Source organism: Lolium perenne, chromosome 1 (assembly GCF_019359855.2).
Source record: "Lolium perenne isolate Kyuss_39 chromosome 1, Kyuss_2.0, whole genome shotgun sequence".
Lineage (NCBI taxonomy): Eukaryota > Viridiplantae > Streptophyta > Magnoliopsida > Poales > Poaceae > Lolium > Lolium perenne.
The window spans coordinates 126,041,651-126,060,243 of NC_067244.2; the positions used below are offsets into that span (position 1 = coordinate 126,041,651).

The 18,593-nt window shown below is 47.2% G+C and overlaps 1 protein-coding gene across 1 annotated transcript; it reads left to right on the plus strand.

The window, feature by feature from the left end:
* Nucleotides 1-16,433: 16,433 nt before the first annotated feature.
* LOC127301371 (uncharacterized) lies at nucleotides 16,434-17,729 on the plus strand. Its single transcript, XM_051331600.2, has one exon. The coding sequence runs from the start codon at nucleotides 16,485-16,487 to the stop codon at nucleotides 17,421-17,423; it is 939 nt and encodes a 312-aa protein (XP_051187560.1). The 5' UTR covers nucleotides 16,434-16,484; the 3' UTR covers nucleotides 17,424-17,729.
* Nucleotides 17,730-18,593: the final 864 nt, after the last annotated feature.

The window sequence follows — 18,593 nt, forward strand, 5'->3', positions numbered from 1 at the left end:
AATTTGGGATATACTCAAATCTATGAAAAAGAACGCATCGCCTGGACCAGATGGCTTCAATGTGGCCTTCTACTTGGCGGCCTGGAGCTGGATAGGTGATGATGTCATGGCTTTGGTTAAAAACTTCTACCTCACAGGTAATCTTCCAGCTCATCTCAATGACACACATATTGCCCTCATTCCAAAAAAGTTGGCTTGCCATTTACCTTCTGATTTTAGGCCAATTAGCTTGTGCAATGTGATTTACAAACTTATTGCAAAATCTCTTGCAAATCGTTTAAAAAGCCACTTACCGGATTATGTGCATCACTCGCAACAAGCTTTTATTGAAGGTAGGCGAATTTCAAATAACATCATCATTGCTCAAGAAATTGCACATTCTTTCTCTCTATCTTCTTGGGATAGCCAAGATTTCATGATCAAAATAGATTTGGCAAAAGCTTTTGACAGGTTAGAGTGGCACTTCATTACCTCGGCTTTGGAACGTAAAGGGCTACACAGTCATTTCATAAATCTTATACAAGCATGCATCTCCTCTCCAACATTTTCTGTTATTATAAATGGTCAATCTTTTGCTCACTTTAAAAGTAGTCGAGGCATCCGACAGGGTTGTCCCCTGTCCCCTTCGCTTTTTGTTCTTGCAGTGAATGAACTTTCGTTGGCACTTCAAGATGCATTGCAAGCCAATCAACTATCAGGTATCTCTCTTGGACCGGAATGCCCTCCTATCCACTCTTTAATGTTTGCCGATGATTTGCTGGTTTGTGGCAAAGCTAATGTGCAGGAGGCATCTACTATTGCCAACATTTTACGTCAATTTTGTCAGAATTCAGGTCAGGTCCCCAATTGGAACAAATCTGCCATTTTATTTAGTAAAAATGTGACTTTGTTGGCCAAACAAGATATTAGACAAATTTTCCAGGTACCAGATTTAGATGCCAACACCATTCATCTTGGTCATCCTCTCATCTTGCCTGCAAAAGATAGGTCTACAGCTTACAACTTTGTTTATGACAAATTTAAATCCAAACTTTCAGCTTATAAGGCAAATAGGCTCTCACATGCTGCAAGACTCACTCTTATTAAATCTGTTTTTGCCTCTATACCTGTTTATTACATGTCTAATATTATTTTCTCAAAGAAGTTCATTGCAAAACTCATATCGATTATTAGAAACTTCTGGTGGACCGGTGTAAGAGATGAACCTACTACGAAGAGCTTGTGTCTGAGAGCATGGGCTGACATTTGCATTGAAAAGAAAATTGGTGGCCTAGGTGTCAAGAACTTGCAGGCAATCAACCAAGGGCTCATTCTTTCTGCGGCATGGAGATTGGCAAAAGAACCACACAGCCATATTGCTTTGATCCTGAAGGCAAAATATCACCACGACACGTCCATCTGGAGAGCCAAATCAAACAAACCAAAATCGGCTTTTTGGGCTGCAATTCTCAAGGTAAAACCCCTCTTAATTTCAGCCTCTACCTATCAGATTGTAGATGGTAATAGTTCTGTGTGGAGCTCTCCTTGGTTTTCGAGATGGAAAGAAATTTATGATCATCTAATTATCCAAGAGCACCCTTTTACCTATCCTGCTAATGTTAAAGATCTTTGGATACCGAATCAAAAGGCTTGGAATGCTGATCTTATTAACTCTCTGTTCACTCATGAGATAGCTAGTGATATTCTACGGACCCCGATAGTTAATGCTATTGGGCAAGACACTTTGATTTGGAAGCTAACACCTACAGGAAATTTCTCCTCCAAGAGTGCATATAAGCATTGCTTCAACAACCTCAACCTGCCGGCAAGACAACGACCGAAAACTGTTCATCCACAAACTATTGCTCTTCTAAACCAGGTTTGGCAGGACAAACACATTGCGCCACGGGTACAAACATTTGCTTGGAGGCTTCTTAGGAAGGCACTTCCTACTGGTAAGAGAGCAAGTAAGTTCTCTAAACACATATATGAAAACTGCTCTAGGTGTGATAACATTGAAGATGAAATGCACATGTTTTTCCTTTGCCCTTTCTCTAAATCTGCTTGGTTCTGCTCACCGTGGTTTATTAAAACTGAAATTCTAGCTGCAACTAATCATTCTATTTCTGATATGATCCAAACTTTGCTTAACTCTGGCCATCCACAGATTAATCTTTCCAGCTTATACACTTTTCTGTGGTGCCTTTGGAAATCTCGAAACGATGCTCTCTTTGCTAGGAAATATTGCAGGCCATCCCAGGTGTACGCGGCAGCAAACGCAATCATCCAAGGAACCAAATTAGAAGGAGCGGCCCGTGCTGAAGATCATAGTGTGAGTTCCTTACAGGGCCATCTACTACCACCTGTGATACAAAATCTGGACTCATTTCCCGGTAACACAATCTTCTGTGACGCTGCGTGGGAAATACAACCAAGCAACACTACTAAACAGGCAGGAATTGGAGTCTTCATTCAGGTTCAAAATAATCAGCACATCCAACAACTTCACATTTCAGCAATGTCTCCTCCAGCTTCTTCTCCACTTCAGGCCGAGACTTTTGGTCTCATGCTTGCGACAAGGCTAGCGGAGGTACTCAACATCCAAGATGCACACTTCCTCACGGACTGCTCAGTTCTAGCTTCGGCAGCAAAAGAGGCAAACATTATCTCTGCTCCAGGTCACTGGGACAACAGACCACTACTAGCTCAGATTCAAAACAGCCCTTCTTTCCAGCGAGGCAAAGTTTCTCACATTAACAGGGGGAACAACTTTAAAGCTCACCATCTTGCACAGCTTGCTTCAAAGATGCATAATAGACCTGTACTGTTTCGTTGTTTATGCTCAGATGTAGGACTTTGTCCAGTCAGGGAAAGTCTCTCTGTAACCAGCGTGTGGCCTTTCACGCTTCTATCTGTAAAATGCTTATAAATGAAGGAATCTTTATGTTCAAAAAAAAAAAAAAAAAAAAAAAACCCTAACCAATGCAATATGGTGTCGTCCCCTATCTACAACCTAGAATTATATCTCAACCCTAGTTTGTGTATCACTTGGGTGATCACAATTAAAACCTAGGCCATATTTGAGGTTTAAACCATGTGTCATTAGGAGAATATGATTACAACCCTAATTGTTCATTAATTAAATCCTACGCTTCAATTATTAAAAATAAGAGACACCTAAGGCTAAATCCTATAATTAAACCCATGTGTGGTTATCAACCACTTATCCTTATAATTAAAACCAAACCATAATGAGAGTAGTATCTACTCTAGGTATTTCAAGGTGTTAGTGCAAAACTTGAGAAGGGAGTTATATTAAGACTTACAAGACCTTAATAAATAAGTGGTCCCATAAGATCACATGCAAGTGATCAAATTCTCAGAAAGAGATTAGATACTTAAAAAGACTTTGGCACATGAAATCATGCCATTAAGTCACTTGCTTAATAGAAATCCATAAACAAACATTACTTGGTAACTTGTTTCTTACAAAGTAATACCAAATAAAATCCTACATATCATCAAATAAGAACACTATCATTTGGAAACTAATTTGAATCTTTCTAAGATGATATTCAAATTCATGCCATATGGATACTTAATTCAAAGCCAAATAGTAATTAATAGACCAATGTTTCAATAACCATATTAAAGTGTATAATACACAACAATAATTTTTAAAGTATCTTGGATGAATTACATAAGAATTCAAACAATAAAAATGTAAAAAACAAGTTTGAATTCAAACAGAATTTAAATCAACAAGAAATAAAAATAGAAAAGGAAAACATAAATAGAAAAGAGAGAAAAGGATTTACCTGGACCTACCTGGCCGAGCAGCCCACGGTGCAGCCCACCGAGGAGCCCACAAGCCAAACCATTCGAGCCCAATACCGTTTCGGCCGCATGAAACATACGCGAGGGAGGAAACCGTCTTCTCCTTCCTTCTGCGCATGGTCGCCACCGAGACACCGTGACCGACTTCACCGACCACCTCACCATCGTCGATAAGGATCAACCTGGACGCCAAGACCATACCCAGCACTCAATTGAAGTTGCTCCGAGTCCGTAGCCATCCGAATTTGCCATGATTCGCGCCCGCATCACACACTGGAATCGCCGGAATATCTCCGTCGTCCTCATCACCGTGACGTTGCCCCTGATCTCGCCGTGGTCTATAAAACCACGTACAGAACGGTCGAAACCCTAGCTACCTTCTCCGCTATTCCATTTTCTCTGAGTCCCTCTCTATTCCTCGATTTCATCTGGAAATCGTCACCGGCGTCGAGCAAAAATCCGACGGCTGGAGACGCCCCAGCATCCGTGAGGAGGTCGAGGAGGTGCGCCTGGACGTGTAGATCCTCTGTGAGGAAGCACGCATCCATGGGAGCTATGGAGTGGCCCAATTTCAACAGCCCCTTCCGCAGCACCTCGCCGGAATTGGCGATTTTCCGGTCATCTCCGTCAACTATTGGCGCCATCGACCATACCATGGGAACCAGGGTGAGCATACGCGTTCATAGACCTCTTATTTAGGTACTTTCATCAACCGTAGAGTGTGATTTGATTCCTCGGCGGGGTGCACCGCCGCGGAGCTCATCGCCGGAGCTAGCTCCGGTGGTCCCTTCGCACAACCAACACCACCAGCAGCCTCAGTGCGTAGAGAGGGTTCGCAAAAGCCTATTCGCACGTCCCGGGGAGCCTTAAAATGGCGGCGCCGTCTACTACTGGCCACCGGCAAGGCTGATGTGGTCGTGGGGCCATCCCATGTTCTTTGACCGGTCGCTGCCTGCGTGGCCACGGACCTGGTCAAAGACCCCACCGGTCAGCCCCGGTAGATAAATATGAACCGGTATCTTTAGCCTTTTTCATTTAATTGAACCTAATAAGAACTTTGTTTGTGAATCACTCTAAAAGTTCAACACACCCTAAATCAATCATAACAACTCACTAATCCTAAATCATCGGGGTTAGGTCACGCTTAGAACGATTGCTTCTCATACTTATGCATTATTGCATCCTTGCCAATCTTTTAAACATCGTCCTTACCGGACGATGATGCTATTTCAGAATTTGGAGTTATTGCATATCGAAGACCTTGTCTACATAATCTTGCAGTCAAGAAAGGCAAGTTCATCGCTTGCTCATGTCATTTGAGTATTTTACCAAATTACTTGCAAAGTACTATGATTATCACCCTTGCATGAAAAGCAAAATGCTAATTTCATAACTATAAATATGACTATGTGGTGGGCAATGTAACCATGGTATGAGTATGGTGGAGGTTCCATTGCAAGGGTTTGTATCCATCTAGGATTAAACAAGAAATGTCGTCCAGTGATTCTTGTGCCGTAAAACTCGTGTTAACCATAAGATCTGGAGTGGGATGGAGTAGTCAATTGTGCTTCTTCCTATCGTTCATCAACGGATGCGCTTACCGTAGACACTTGATCAAGTTAAGGATAAGCGGTAGGGTGGGGTCCCGTTGAAGTCCCCACGGTAATACGGTCTATGATGGGTTGCAACGACCGGCGAAGGTATCAGGTCGTCGAACCTAGTATTAGTCGAGGTCGGATGGTATCCAATGGATACGCCGACTGGCGAGGACCCAAGGTCAGAATTGCAACAAAGGGTGGGTGTGCGAGGTCACGAAGGAGTATAATTTGGCTAGGACCTTATACCGGGCCTCGCACGAAAGGAAGTGTGGACGGGAAACTCGAGCCCGGTTGGCACCAAGGTTAAGATCTCTTATGGGTAAAGCAACACACCTCTGCAGAGTATAATGAATCATGACCTGTCACTCCCTGTTCCGGGTTATGGAACTGCGAACGCTGCCGGAAAGGAACTCCATGAAGTTCTAGTAAACCGGTGAAGGCTGACGGACATAATTTTTCTGAATAAAAGCAACCTTTTGAAGAAATGGTTATGAAAACTTGCATTGGTATTAGATTTTCTGGTCTAATGTTGTAGCTATTGCATTAAACACCTCTTTCCTATAATGAACTTGTTGAGTACGCTCGTACTCATCCCACTCTTAAATCCCCTGCTTAGATACGGAGGCATCGAAGGAGGATCTACAGTGCAACTCGAAGGCCGAGGAGTCAACAACTTCTTCAAGGGACGGGACCTTGACAGAAGAGTCAAACACCACATCCAACAAGGAGAAAACCTAAGTTAGCAATAGAAGGGAACTAGCTTCCTAAACCTAGATCCTATTGTTATCACCAGAATTTAACCGGATCAGAGGTGGGCCGTGATTAAGATGGGCCTGGAGAATATACACGGAAAATATACATGAATCGGCCTTGTAAAAGAAGTTTGGGCTGGTTTGCCCGTGTATCTATAAATATAGTAGGATACGTGTCGGTTAGGATTAAAAGGTAGAATTTGGCTCGTACACGGTTGGGATTATTCCCACGTTAGAAAGTCTACGGACTATAAATATGTATCTAGGGTTATTGAGAAAGAGGACAATCACGTTCACAAAAAATCAATCTAGGCGCATCGCCACCCCTTGTTTCGAGGGTTTCTTCAGGGTAAGCACCATGCTGCCTAGATCGCATCTCGCGATCTAGGCAGTATCGAGTTTATTCGTTGTTCATGCGTTGCTCGTGCTGAAGCCTTGTTGATGGCGAGCAACGTAGTTATCATAGATGTGTTAGGGTTAGCATTGTTTTACCTTTATACATGCTTTTATCTATGCTATCCCTAGACGTCTAGCTGCCCTTACACCTATCTTAGGTGTAAGGGCAGCACCTTGCTTGATCCTTGTTTAGTAGATCCGATCCGTTATGATTGCTCCTTGTTCTTCAAGGATTAGTTTAATATCTACATAGTTAGGCCTTGCAAACGGGTTGAAGGATCCAGTAGTACGTAGGGTGTAGTTTGCTAGCCCTAGGAAAGATGTTCCGGGAATCAACTCTATGTTGGTTTTTAGGCCTTACCTAGGGCGGGTTGATGATCATCTTGCGTAGCTGCCAGGCTCAATTACGTGTAGGACGTTCCGATTATGTGGTGAAAACCCTAAATCGTCGTAGGTCGTTTTAACTCAATATTGACCAAGCAGGACCACCATGTTATCGTAGATCTAATACGAATCATGGGTGGATCGGCTCCTTGAGCCGATTCACAGGACAACCTGAGAGCCGATCGAGGCTCGTATTTAATGTTTACGTGTATGCCATGCAGGAAACTAAGCGAAGCAATCCATCACCTTCCTGACCAGGTATAGGTCAGGTGGCACGCCCTTGCACCAGTATCGGACGTGCGTGCCGGAGCTTTGCGGGCCGTCGCTCAAGGGACCAGGGCCAACCGCAGCTCTGGGAGCCTCCCGGCTCTACGTGTTGCCCGTCGCTACTCGCCGGTGGGTTTTGGTGGCCAACACATTCTGGCACGCCCGGTGGGACAGTCTTCGACATCAACTGCATCATCATCCGCATCAGAGATGGCGGAAGATCCAGTCACGTACGAGGATCTGACGGAGGAGCTCAAGAAGAAGTATGACGATGTCAAAGCTCTCTTCGAAGCCGACCTCATCGGCTCTTTCCAGAGGACCCGCTCACACGGCATTAGGTGGAAAGGGTTCTCACCTGAAGGCGCGCTCGATGGAGTGGATCTGTCTACTCCTTCAGAAGAACGCACCAGGTCTCTGCGTCAGGAGGTAAATCACATGGTAGCTCATTCGCTACACCGCCATTCTGAGAGCCTGGTGAACGCCTTGGAGCGTGTCGCGCTTCGCGTGGTCCAGGAAATCATGAAGCATCAGTACTCTCCATCAGGACCTGCTCTAGGGACTCACCAAGGAGAGATACCATTCCAGACCCGACCACCGCTGCCATTCGCGCTGGCAGCACCAGAAGTGCCGAGTTCACCGGCATACGTCGTCTACAAGATCGGTGGCGATCCTAGTGATTACCAGTTCTTGTATGAAGCGCCTAAGGAGATCCCGCACGGATACATGTGCGCATATGTGCCGGACTGCAGTAGCTGGGCACGCACAAACCAGACTGCAACAGCAGGAACTTCTGGAACAGCAGGAGGGGCTTCTGGATCTGACCTTGAGAAGCAGGCGTGGCTAGCTAAGTATGCCACTCCAACGAATCTTCAAAGCTCGACTCCTGCAGCTAGCTCAGATCTTGAGAAGCAGGCGTGGCTAGCTAAGTATGCCACTCCAGCGAATCTTCAAAGCTCAACTCCTGCAGCTAGCACCGTGAATCAGATCAGTGCAATCTTGAGAGACCAGTTCGGCATGGTGCTGAAAAGGAGGACAATCGGCTATTTCAAGCCGTATCCCAACGAGTACGATTTGATCCCACTACCACCCAAATATCGGCTCCCTGAATTCTCCAAGTTTAGCGGATCAGAAGGCTCCAGTTCAATCGAGCATGTGAACCGATATTTGGCGCAGTTGGGCACGATCTCAGCATCGGACCCATTACGTATGAGGTTCTTCGCACAGTCCCTCACAGGATCGGCTTTCGGGTGGTACACCTCACTGCCACCAGATTCGGTCCGGACTTGGAAGCAGATGGAGGAGCAGTTCCACATGCAGTATCACTCAGAGGCTTCCGAGGCTAGCATTGCCGATCTTGCGCAAGTACGACAGAAGCGCGGAGAAACAGTGTCAGAATACATCCAGCGCTTCAGGACCATCAGGAACCGATGCTATTCGGCTCGTTTGACTGAAAAAGAAGCAGTCGAGCTGGCGGTGGTGGGTCTCGCATCGCCGATCAAAGATATGGCTTCCCAAGCAGAGTACGCTTCACTGGCGCATATGGTTCAGAAACTGTCATTATATGAACAGCGCCACCCAGAGTTGTACCAGGACAAGTTCAAGCGCGCAGTAGTCCTGGTTGAGACAGAGGAAGGTGAAGACTCTGCTGGAGATCAGGAGGTAGCAGTAGCTGAATGGGCTCGGGGGGCAAGCCCCGTGTCCTGCAAGTGGGTTAAGCCACAAGGTCCTCCACGAGGGTTTAACTTCGACGTAAGCAAAGCTGAGCAGATTTTCGACCTCTTACTTAAGGAGAAGCAGCTGAAGTTACCCGAAGGCCATAAAACCCCCACGGCGCAAGAGCTGAACGGAAAGCCATAGTGCAAGTGGCATAACACGTTCACCCATACCACCAACGACTGCAGGGTGTGGTGTCAGCAGATCCAAATGGCGATAGAACAAGGGCGTCTAATTTTCAGCCAGTACACCATGAAAGTCGACACGCACCCCTTTCCCGCCGTTAACATGGTGGAGTACACTTACCCCGGGAGGTGCCAGCCAGGTTTCTCGTTCAGCATTAACATGGTCAGACCTGTGCATCACCCTGGTAAGGACAGAGACGAGGGCAGCCGCTCTCGTGACAAGGACAAGGAGGAGGCCGTTCCGCGCGACCGGCCCCGACACGATGGCAAGCGCTACATCACAGAGGGAGAAGTGAAGAATGTGCGATATCAGCGACCTCTCTCTGATCATCTCCTCAACAAATATGAGCGTCAGTACGACCAACGCCGGCGATGCAACGACGACGACGAAAGAGATCGTCGGGCTAGCAGGGATGCCAGGAAATATCGTCAGCATGATCGGGACGATGAAAGATATGAGCGCCATGCCAAGGAAAAGTCAAGAGAGCAGGATGACGTGGACAGGCACTGGGATTGTCCCTTCTTCAAACACTGCTGGGATTCAGGAATGAGCCGATTGCCCACAATCGGCAACTGCCCAGAATGTAGACAGAAGAAGAAGGGCACAGGAGACGTGTCAGTGTTCAAGCGTCTAGGACCTCTCCCATCTCGGAACAAGCAAGCTGAGTCCTCTCGGGTGGAAGATCTCGAGGAGTTAGAAGACGAAGAAGAAGAAGAAGAAGAAGAAGAAGAAGATAAATACCACCGTCCAAGGTGGTGCCCTGATGGACTCAGCCACTCCCAAAAACGTAGGGTTCAGCGACTACGTTGCTTGGAGGAAGCCGAAAGGTTATACCTGCATACGTTGAGGAAAGCGCGGCCTGATCTAGCCGCGAAACTTCAGCAAACTCTGGACGAGGAGGGTCGACCACAGAAGAAAGAGTGGCGCCCCAAACACAAGAAAGCCGATGATGAGACATCGGCTGGCACCAACATGGTGTTCATTCTTCCGGTGGAGTTTTGTGCTCCTGGAACCGAAGAGGCACCTGTGGCACAACTTGACTGCGGCCCAAGGCCGGTTATCTTTGAGAAGCCACGAGAAAGAAGTTACAGACACCTGAAGGCCCTGTACTTACGAGGTTATATCAATGGGCAGCCGGTCAACAAGATGCTGGTCGACACCGGAGCGGCAGTCAACATCATGCCATACTCCATGCTACGTCGTCTGGGACGCTCTAGCTCGGATCTGATCAAGACCAATGTCACATTGAGCGATTTCAACGGCCAAGCATCAGAAGCACAAGGTGTTCTGAACGTGGATCTGACCGTAGGAAGGAAGACCATCCCTACGACATTCTTCATTGTCGATAGCAAGAGCACCTACGCTGTCCTGCTAGGAAGAGATTGGATTCACGCCAACTGCTGCATTCCATCCATGATGCATCAATGCTTAATACAGTGGGATGGAGATGAAGTAGAGGTCGTCCACGCAGATGACTCAGCCGAGATCTCAACGGCTGGCATGAACGTTTGGGAGGCGGCAGGCCAAGAGCCACTCTCCGGAGTCACTTTGGACGACTGTGAGCGCATCGACGTGACAAAAAACGGGGTGAGGCTGGTCTTATCCACCGGCCTGACTGTGTAACAAGAGCAAAGACTATGGACGTACGTGGCAAGGCCGATCCATGCGATCGGCCCCAAAAAATAAAAAGTGATGATCTTGTCTCAAACATGTCACGTAGTCGTGGTAAAGCACGAACAAGATGTAAACCTTCATTGAGCAACACAATCAAAGTGGGGGCCGATTCCAGCAATCGGCCCATATTATCCTCGCCATACGTTTTGCATGTGTTGAGCATCGATCTAACAGGAGATGGAAAGCTAGGGTATGGGTTTACATCGGCTGATGAGCTAGAAAAAGTCGACATTGGTCCTGATGGAGCCGATGTTCAGGTATAGTTCTTTGGATGACTACAGAGCCGATATCTGCAGTTACCTGACAGATTCGGCTCGGGGGGCACCTAAACGGATAAACATGTGCGATACATGGACAGTGAAACATGGGGGCCGATGCATAAAATCGGCCAGTAAAAAAAATTATATACAAATCACAGCCGATGTACAGACATCGACTTTAGAAATATGGACACCAGTACAGCCGATGCACGAACATCGACTTCAGAATATATAAAAAAAGCCGATGCATGGTCATCGACTCTAGAGGAACAAGCTCAATTGAGCAGTTACGGATTATTTTCAGGCCAGAAACCGTGGCATTGGGACGATTCTCCCATTGGATTCGCTGAGGAGTTGAGTCTGTGCGTTTGAGGTCTAAGATTGGCATGGACACGGATTGGACCTGTTTGGACGGCAATTTGGAGGATCTTATTCTCTCAAACGAAGGTTGCAAGTTACTGTGCAAATAGGCAACTGATCTGGCCTTAGTCGCAATTCATGGGAAAAGTCGATGCGCGGCCATCGGCTCTTTGCGCGTTGACTTACTCTGGCAATCGGCGGAAAACAAAATTAATAGAGGAACATTTTCTTCATTAATAGAGGGGATTTCTTACAGAGAAAGAGCCGATTGCTCAAGGAAGGAAGAACAAAAGATAGGTCTATTGACCAATCTGCTACTACTACTAGACCTATACTAATAGGTGCTGCTCTACGGGCCATTGCTGCCCTCGTCGTCGTCGGAGCTGCCGTCGGCGCTGCTGCTGGCGGGCTCCTCGTCGCTGCTCCCGTAGCCCTCATTGGGAGCCTCCTCCTCCTCGTCGTCGTCGTCGTCATCATCATCCGATCCGGCGTGGAAGCGCTTCGCCGGCGGATAGTCCTCGAGGGAGTCGTCGTCCTCCTCTTCTTCCTCCTCCTCGGAGGAGGTGTAGCCGTCCCAGGAGAACGAGTCATCCTCGCTCTTCGCCTCCAGTTCCCCATCAGCAAGGAACTGGAGGTCATCGTCGCCGCTGGTCAAGGACTTGTCGTCCTCAGACCAGACGGAGGAGTCGTGGTCCTCCTCGTCCCATTCCTCTGGGGCGCGCTCGTCGTACGCTGCCATCAAATCCCACTCTGGCGTGGGTTCGCGGGAGGAGGAGGATGAGGAAGAGAAGGATTGGGAAGAAAGATCCGACGAGGCGGAGGAGGAGGAAGAGGAAGACATTGCTACAGGAGGTGGGGGTTTTTTGGGTGCCGATGGCTAGAATAGAGCAAGGGGATGAAGAGGCGAACTGTTCGGCGCAGTTAAATAAAAGGGGATATAGTGGAGATTTAATGCCACAGCAGTTTCTGAGGAAGTGGTGCCAAAAGACAACTGTCAGATCACGCGGAGAAGTTGAGAAGGCAAGGCATCATGATGAAGGATACTGCGACGGTTCTGCTCTGCCACGACATGACCCGACGAAGAAAAAGCATATTGGTTTTGGAATTATCATTACCAAAACCAGGGGGGCATGTGTTATCACCAGAATTTAACCGGATCAGAGGTGGGCCGTGATTAAGATGGGCCTGGAGAATATACACGGAAAATATACATGAATCGGCCTTGTAAAAGAAGTTTGGGCTGGTTTGCCCGTGTATCTGTAAATATAGTAGGATACGTGTCGGTTGGGATTAAAAGGTAGAATTTGGCTCGTACACGGTTGGGATTATTCCCACGTTAGAAAGTCTACGGACTATAAATATGTATCTAGGGTTATTGAGAAAGAGGACAATCACGTTCGCAACAAATCAATCTAGGCGCATCGCCACCCCTTGTTTCGAGGGTTTCTTCCGGGTAAGCACCATGCTGCCTAGATCGCATCTCGCGATCTAGGCAGTATCGAGTTTATTCGTTGTTCATGCGTTGCTCGTGCTGAAGCCTTGTTGATGACGAGCAACGTAGTTATCATAGATGTGTTAGGGTTAGTATTGTTTTACCTTTATACATGCTTTTATCTATGCTATCCCTAGACGTCTAGCTGCCCTTACACCTATCTTAGGTGTAAGGGCAGCACCTTGCTTGATCCTTGTTTAGTAGATCCGATCCGTTATGATTGCTCCTTGTTCTTCAAGGATTAGTTTAATATCTACATAGTTAGGCCTTGCAAACGGGTTGAAGGATCCAGTAGTACGTAGGGTGTAGTTTGCTAGCCCTAGGAAAGATGTTCCGGGAATCAACTCTATGTTGGTTTTTAGGCCTTACCTAGGGCGGGTTGATGATCATCTTGCGTAGCTGCCAGGCTCAATTACGTGTAGGACGTTCCGATTATGTGGTGAAAACCCTAAATCGTCGTAGGTCGTTTTAACTCAATATTGACCAAGCAGGACCACCATGTTATCGTAGATCTAATACGAATCATGGGCGGATCGGCTCTTTGAGCCGATTCACAGGACAACCTGAGAGCCGATCGAGGCTCGTATTTAATGTTTACGTGTATGCCATGCAGGAAACTAAGCGAAGCAATCCATCACCTTCCTGACCAGGTATAGGTCAGGTGGCACACCCTTGCACCAGCATCGGACGTGCGTGCCGGAGTTTTGCGGGCCGTCGCTCGAGGGACCAGGGCCAACCGCAGCTCTGGGAGCCTCCCGGCTCTACGTGTTGCCCGTCGCTACTCGCCGGTGGGTTTTGGTGGCCAACACCTATTTAGCTAGAATTTATTCATAGCCTATATAGCTAGTCAAAACCTCTACAAGTAGAGTTCGTGATTGGATTAGACTACGAGTCGTTCTTCTGGAGTTTATTTCCAGTCTTACCTCATTGTAAAGTAGGAGGCTATGTTTATCTTATGTAAATAATCGGAGTCGTAATTCTATAGACATGGCTTGGACCCGCATATGTTTCTGTTGTACCACTCTGAGCGATGTAATACTAGTGGAACAGTGTTTCATTGGTGTTATGATAGACTTGCATACTAGTGGTATGCCGGGTCACCACAAGCCGCTAGCCTCGAGATCCTTCTTGGTCTTGCGGAACGGCCAACATTTCTTCACATGCCGTCGGTCGGGTGGATATGGTGGACTATGGCAATGGTGTGGTCGAGAAAATGGGCGCGCCAGCGAACCTTTAATAGACTCGGACGACATCTCACCTTCAATGTCCTGCCACTACGACGCCGCCCACCAGCACATGCTCAAGGAAGCCGAGGCGTGTCATTAACGCGGACCTGAAAACTGCAGTGCGCCGCCCGTAATTTATGCTGCGGAAGACGAAGCATCTGTGCCGCTGGCAGGCGGGCCCGTGCGAGGACCGGCAGAAGACCGCAGCGTCCGCAGAGACGTAAACCTGCCGCATCTTTGGGCCACATTATCGTCGCTGCGAACGACCCGGTCACTATGCGTCGTCTCGCTCGAGCGGATACTAGACGTATTTTCGGTCCGCGTGAACGCAAACGGCCGCTCACGTCGTTCTGTTGGAGATGCCCTTAGAACAAGTACAATAAGTCCTAGTCAGCTGGCTACAAGGATTAAAATAGTATATTTGTGTCTAGTTGGAGGAGAGAGAAGATGAGAGAGAATGTAAGTGGGTTCTTATGCAAGAGCTAGCTCTAGCACGTGCTCCTCGGCAAATTGTGTGAATGAAAGGTAGGACCTCCATTGAAAAAGTAGTACATCTTTATAGCCAACTATTGTACTTATTAGCTACTACTTCTGTCCTAAGGAATAAGGCGCACGCGTATTCCAAGACAAACTTGGTTATATAATATGTAATTAGTATCATTAGATTCGTATTAAAAAACACTTTCTAATGATGTTAATTTCATACAAACAATCTTTATATATTTAAAGTAATTCTTAGTCAAACGAAAAGCACGTAAAACGAGGGCGCCTTATTCCTTGAATCGGAGGTAGTATGTACTAGCTATAGATGATATGACATCTTGCTTATGACCAACAATCGGCTATACTATTGGAGTTGGTCTTAGGCTGGTCATAGTGCATAGTATCATATACTAAGTATGCGAGAGTGGTGTTTTGGAACATGGGTGCATATGCTCCCTATATTTTGAAATGCATCTTATTTACATTTAAAATTTAAAAAAATTAAAACAAAAAATTCGTACGTACATCTTCGCGTGCTACGCGCTCACAAAGTAGTTTCATAAAAATCGACTTATCATGTGACGTGTGTAAAAAAAATCAGTGCTAAAAATAATGCTTTTCACAATATAAAGTTTCTCCTTTTTACAGAGACCACAAAAAACATTGGTTTTTCGTGAAACTTGGCGAATGCACATACATTATGTAGGTGTACATGTAAAAAAAATTATCTAAATTTTTTGACATTCCGAAATATGCTTTTTTTGGTACAGGGAGCATACGCACCCGAAAGCCGAATTGAATTTCCGCATGCATATGATACTTGTCTATGATACTATCTCTATAGTGGGTGGTATTATAAAGTAGTATCATAAACTTCAAAATTTATTGTTTTGTAGAATCCCAATGTAAATCTATGTACAAGATCAATTTGGTATTTATTTTTCTCGTAACGTGCGCTATGATACATTGTCCACCTATGTTACTCTAATCCAATCTCTCCTTCTTAATTGCATGCCACATCATCATTTTTGTGGGCCTAGTATACATGATAATACTACATATAATACTAGTACTGTGGCCAGCCTTAGACTACTCACAATGGGGAGTATCATAGGTAGTATCATGCATTCCATGCATGCAAAATGCTGATGTGGCAATGCAATTAAGGATGAGAGAGAGTGTACTAGTATCATAGGTAGATACCATATCATAGCACATACTACTAGAAAAAATAATGTCAAGTAAATCTTGTACACTTATTTGCATTGAGATTCTACAAAACAATTAATATATGGAGACTATGATACTAGTATATGATACCATGCATTGTGGAGATAGTAACATGTAGTAGTATCATACACATGATACTTCTATATGATACTATGCATTGTGACTAGTCTTATGCGCGCGAAGCGGCAGCGCTGGTACGGGCTTCTAGGCTGCATTAGTAGCCCTTGCTCCAGCTTCCTGGCGCTCGAAGTAGGTTGCAGCTGAGAAAAAATATCTCAATCATTGAGTACGTGTTATGCATTAGTGGCCCTTGCTCCAGCTTCCTAGCGCTGGAAGTACAAGTTATGCATAAATTGGAACTATGTGTTGTAACTTGTAAGTGACTAAGTGAGAGTTGAGCCCTTTGGTGGCATGCCCCGTTTAGCAAACTTTTATTTTGGAAAATAGCTGTGATTGAGAAATAGAAAAATATCTCGAGCGTTCGCTTTATGCTTTTCAGAGAAGTGTCACTAGTCGCTACGACTCCATGCCGCCTCGATCAGCTTATATAAACGACTGAACCCATCCATCCATTGCCCCCCTCCTCCTTACACAGCTCTAGCCAGTAGCCACCATCTCCCTCTCGCTCGCAGTTCCTGTAACCGGAGATGAGCTGCTCCCTCCTCGTCAAGGCGACGACAGTCGCCGTCGTCGTGGCCTTCCTGGCAGCCACGGCGGGGGCGTCCTCGTTCGTCTCCACCGCGCATCTCCCCACCGACGTCCTTTCGTCCACTTCCTTCCTCTGGATCACCGCGAACGTCATCATCGTCTGCCTCTTCGTTTTCTCCCATCGCCAGCGCACCGGACCGGCCGCATCATCCTCATCGGGCGGCGACTTATCCGATGCCATGTATGCCCTCTTTCCATCGTCGGACCATGACGCCTTTGCTGCCGCTCCCGACGCCGTCAGCGCGCCGGTCCCGGACTCGGCGAGGCAGGCGCGGGCAGCAAGATCTGCCAAGCGGCCGACTGAGCGCCCCCGTGTGCGCAGGAAGTCAGCAGGCGAGGAGAAGCCTCTGGCAGCCGTCGAGGCGGTGGTCAAACCCGGCGTCAAGAACGAGCACATCAAGGAGGAGAAGCCGACAGCCGCCACCGCCGCTGCGACTGCGTCCGAGCCCGCTGACACCAACGACGTGTCGATGGACTCGGCGTGGCTGTCCATCGTTCGGAGCGGCGCGGCGCGGCCGGTGGCGGTGCGGAAGAGCGAGACGTGGGGCGGCGAGGAGCTGCCACGGATGCGGCGCGCGGCAGACAAGGCCGTCTCCGCGCGGAGAGAGATGCGGAAGTCGGCGTCGATGGTCCCGCCCTCGCCACCGCACCCGAGCGCGGCAACGGCGACGTCGTCTCCAGTTGCGGCGAAGCAGGGGTGGCGCACCAGGGATGTGCTGGTGGTGATGGCGCATGACGAGCTCCTGCACCGCGCCGAGAGCTTCATCCGGAGGCAGCACGAGCACCTGCGCATCCAGCGCCAGGAGTCCGACCAGCGCCAGATGGCCATGGATCAGCAAGACCGCCGCCTGCGCGCCCCCGCGCCCATCCGCGTGTAGCCAGCGCGACACCGCGCCATCGTCACATGACCGAACACACTCCATGCCTGCACTGTCGCACGGAAGACTGTACAGAAGTTAGCCAGCTATATCTACTAGCATCGTCAAGAGACAAAAGTGCCGCCTTTGCATGAAATAGTTTGCTAAATGGAACGATGTACAGCAGAGGTAGACTAGAATTTCTAGTATAGAATCCGGCCAAAGCTATGAACGTGGCAAATTGAAGCAGTGCCCGTCATGCACCGCATCCTCCTTCGATCGATGTAGATTAAATCCGCATGTAAGATAATGTTTGCCTCAGATATCGATTTTCACTACATGGAAATTAATCTCTAAATAAATAAATCGAAAGTTTTTCCAGAATACGCGAAGATACCAATTACTCTTAACTTTGCAACGACGTCATACTCTCATGGTAGTATGAATGCACACATTCAAAAAAGAAGAAGCTGCTAAAAAAAGAAAAAGTTCCGCTATAGTATTGTAGTTCTTACTGTTGACGTGTACAAGTAGATTGCCTAGCCCTTTCCATCAGTTCGGACTTTTGGTTCAAGTGGCTAGTGCATAAAACTTAACATGGTATCAGAGCCCCAGGTCTCGAGTTCAAATCCTGGCTTTCACAATTTATTCTAAAAAAATCCCCGCAGCCTCCTGCCGTGTGTATCCGGCCTTCCGCTGCCTCTTTGCCTCTCTACACGTGTTGACTTGTCTTCTCGTCTCCCCGTCACACGTGAGAGGGGTGTTGACGTGTACAAGTAGATTGCCTAGCACTTTCCATCAGTTCGGACTTTTGGTTCAAGTGGCTAGTGCATTAAGCTTAACACTTACAACATGAACACAAATACCACCATGAAAACTACTGAAATCCAAGTTTTCCAAAAACAACGTCTCTAAAAAAAACAATGCACAAGCGTCGTCATCGCTCGATCATAGATCTTAGGTTTTCACCTTTTCACCCTGATGAAAGTTTCTGCCATCAAAAGAATACCTTCAACAATGCTATTGCCATGCACAACCAGTTAGGAGCTCAGGTCTTGAATTTTCACCCCGAAAGGTAGGACATTAAACTTCTCATGTGCTGATGGCCCCACTCGCATACCGCTGCTATGAAGCCCGAAACAGTACGAGCATGTCTAACAGACCCCTTAAATTTCTGCCCCATATAACACG

Bases quoted from the DNA above. Each gene is read 5' to 3' on its own strand.
- LOC127301371 (XM_051331600.2), top strand. From the start codon at position 16,485: ATGAGCTGCTCCCTCCTCGTCAAGGCGACGACAGTCGCCGTCGTCGTG.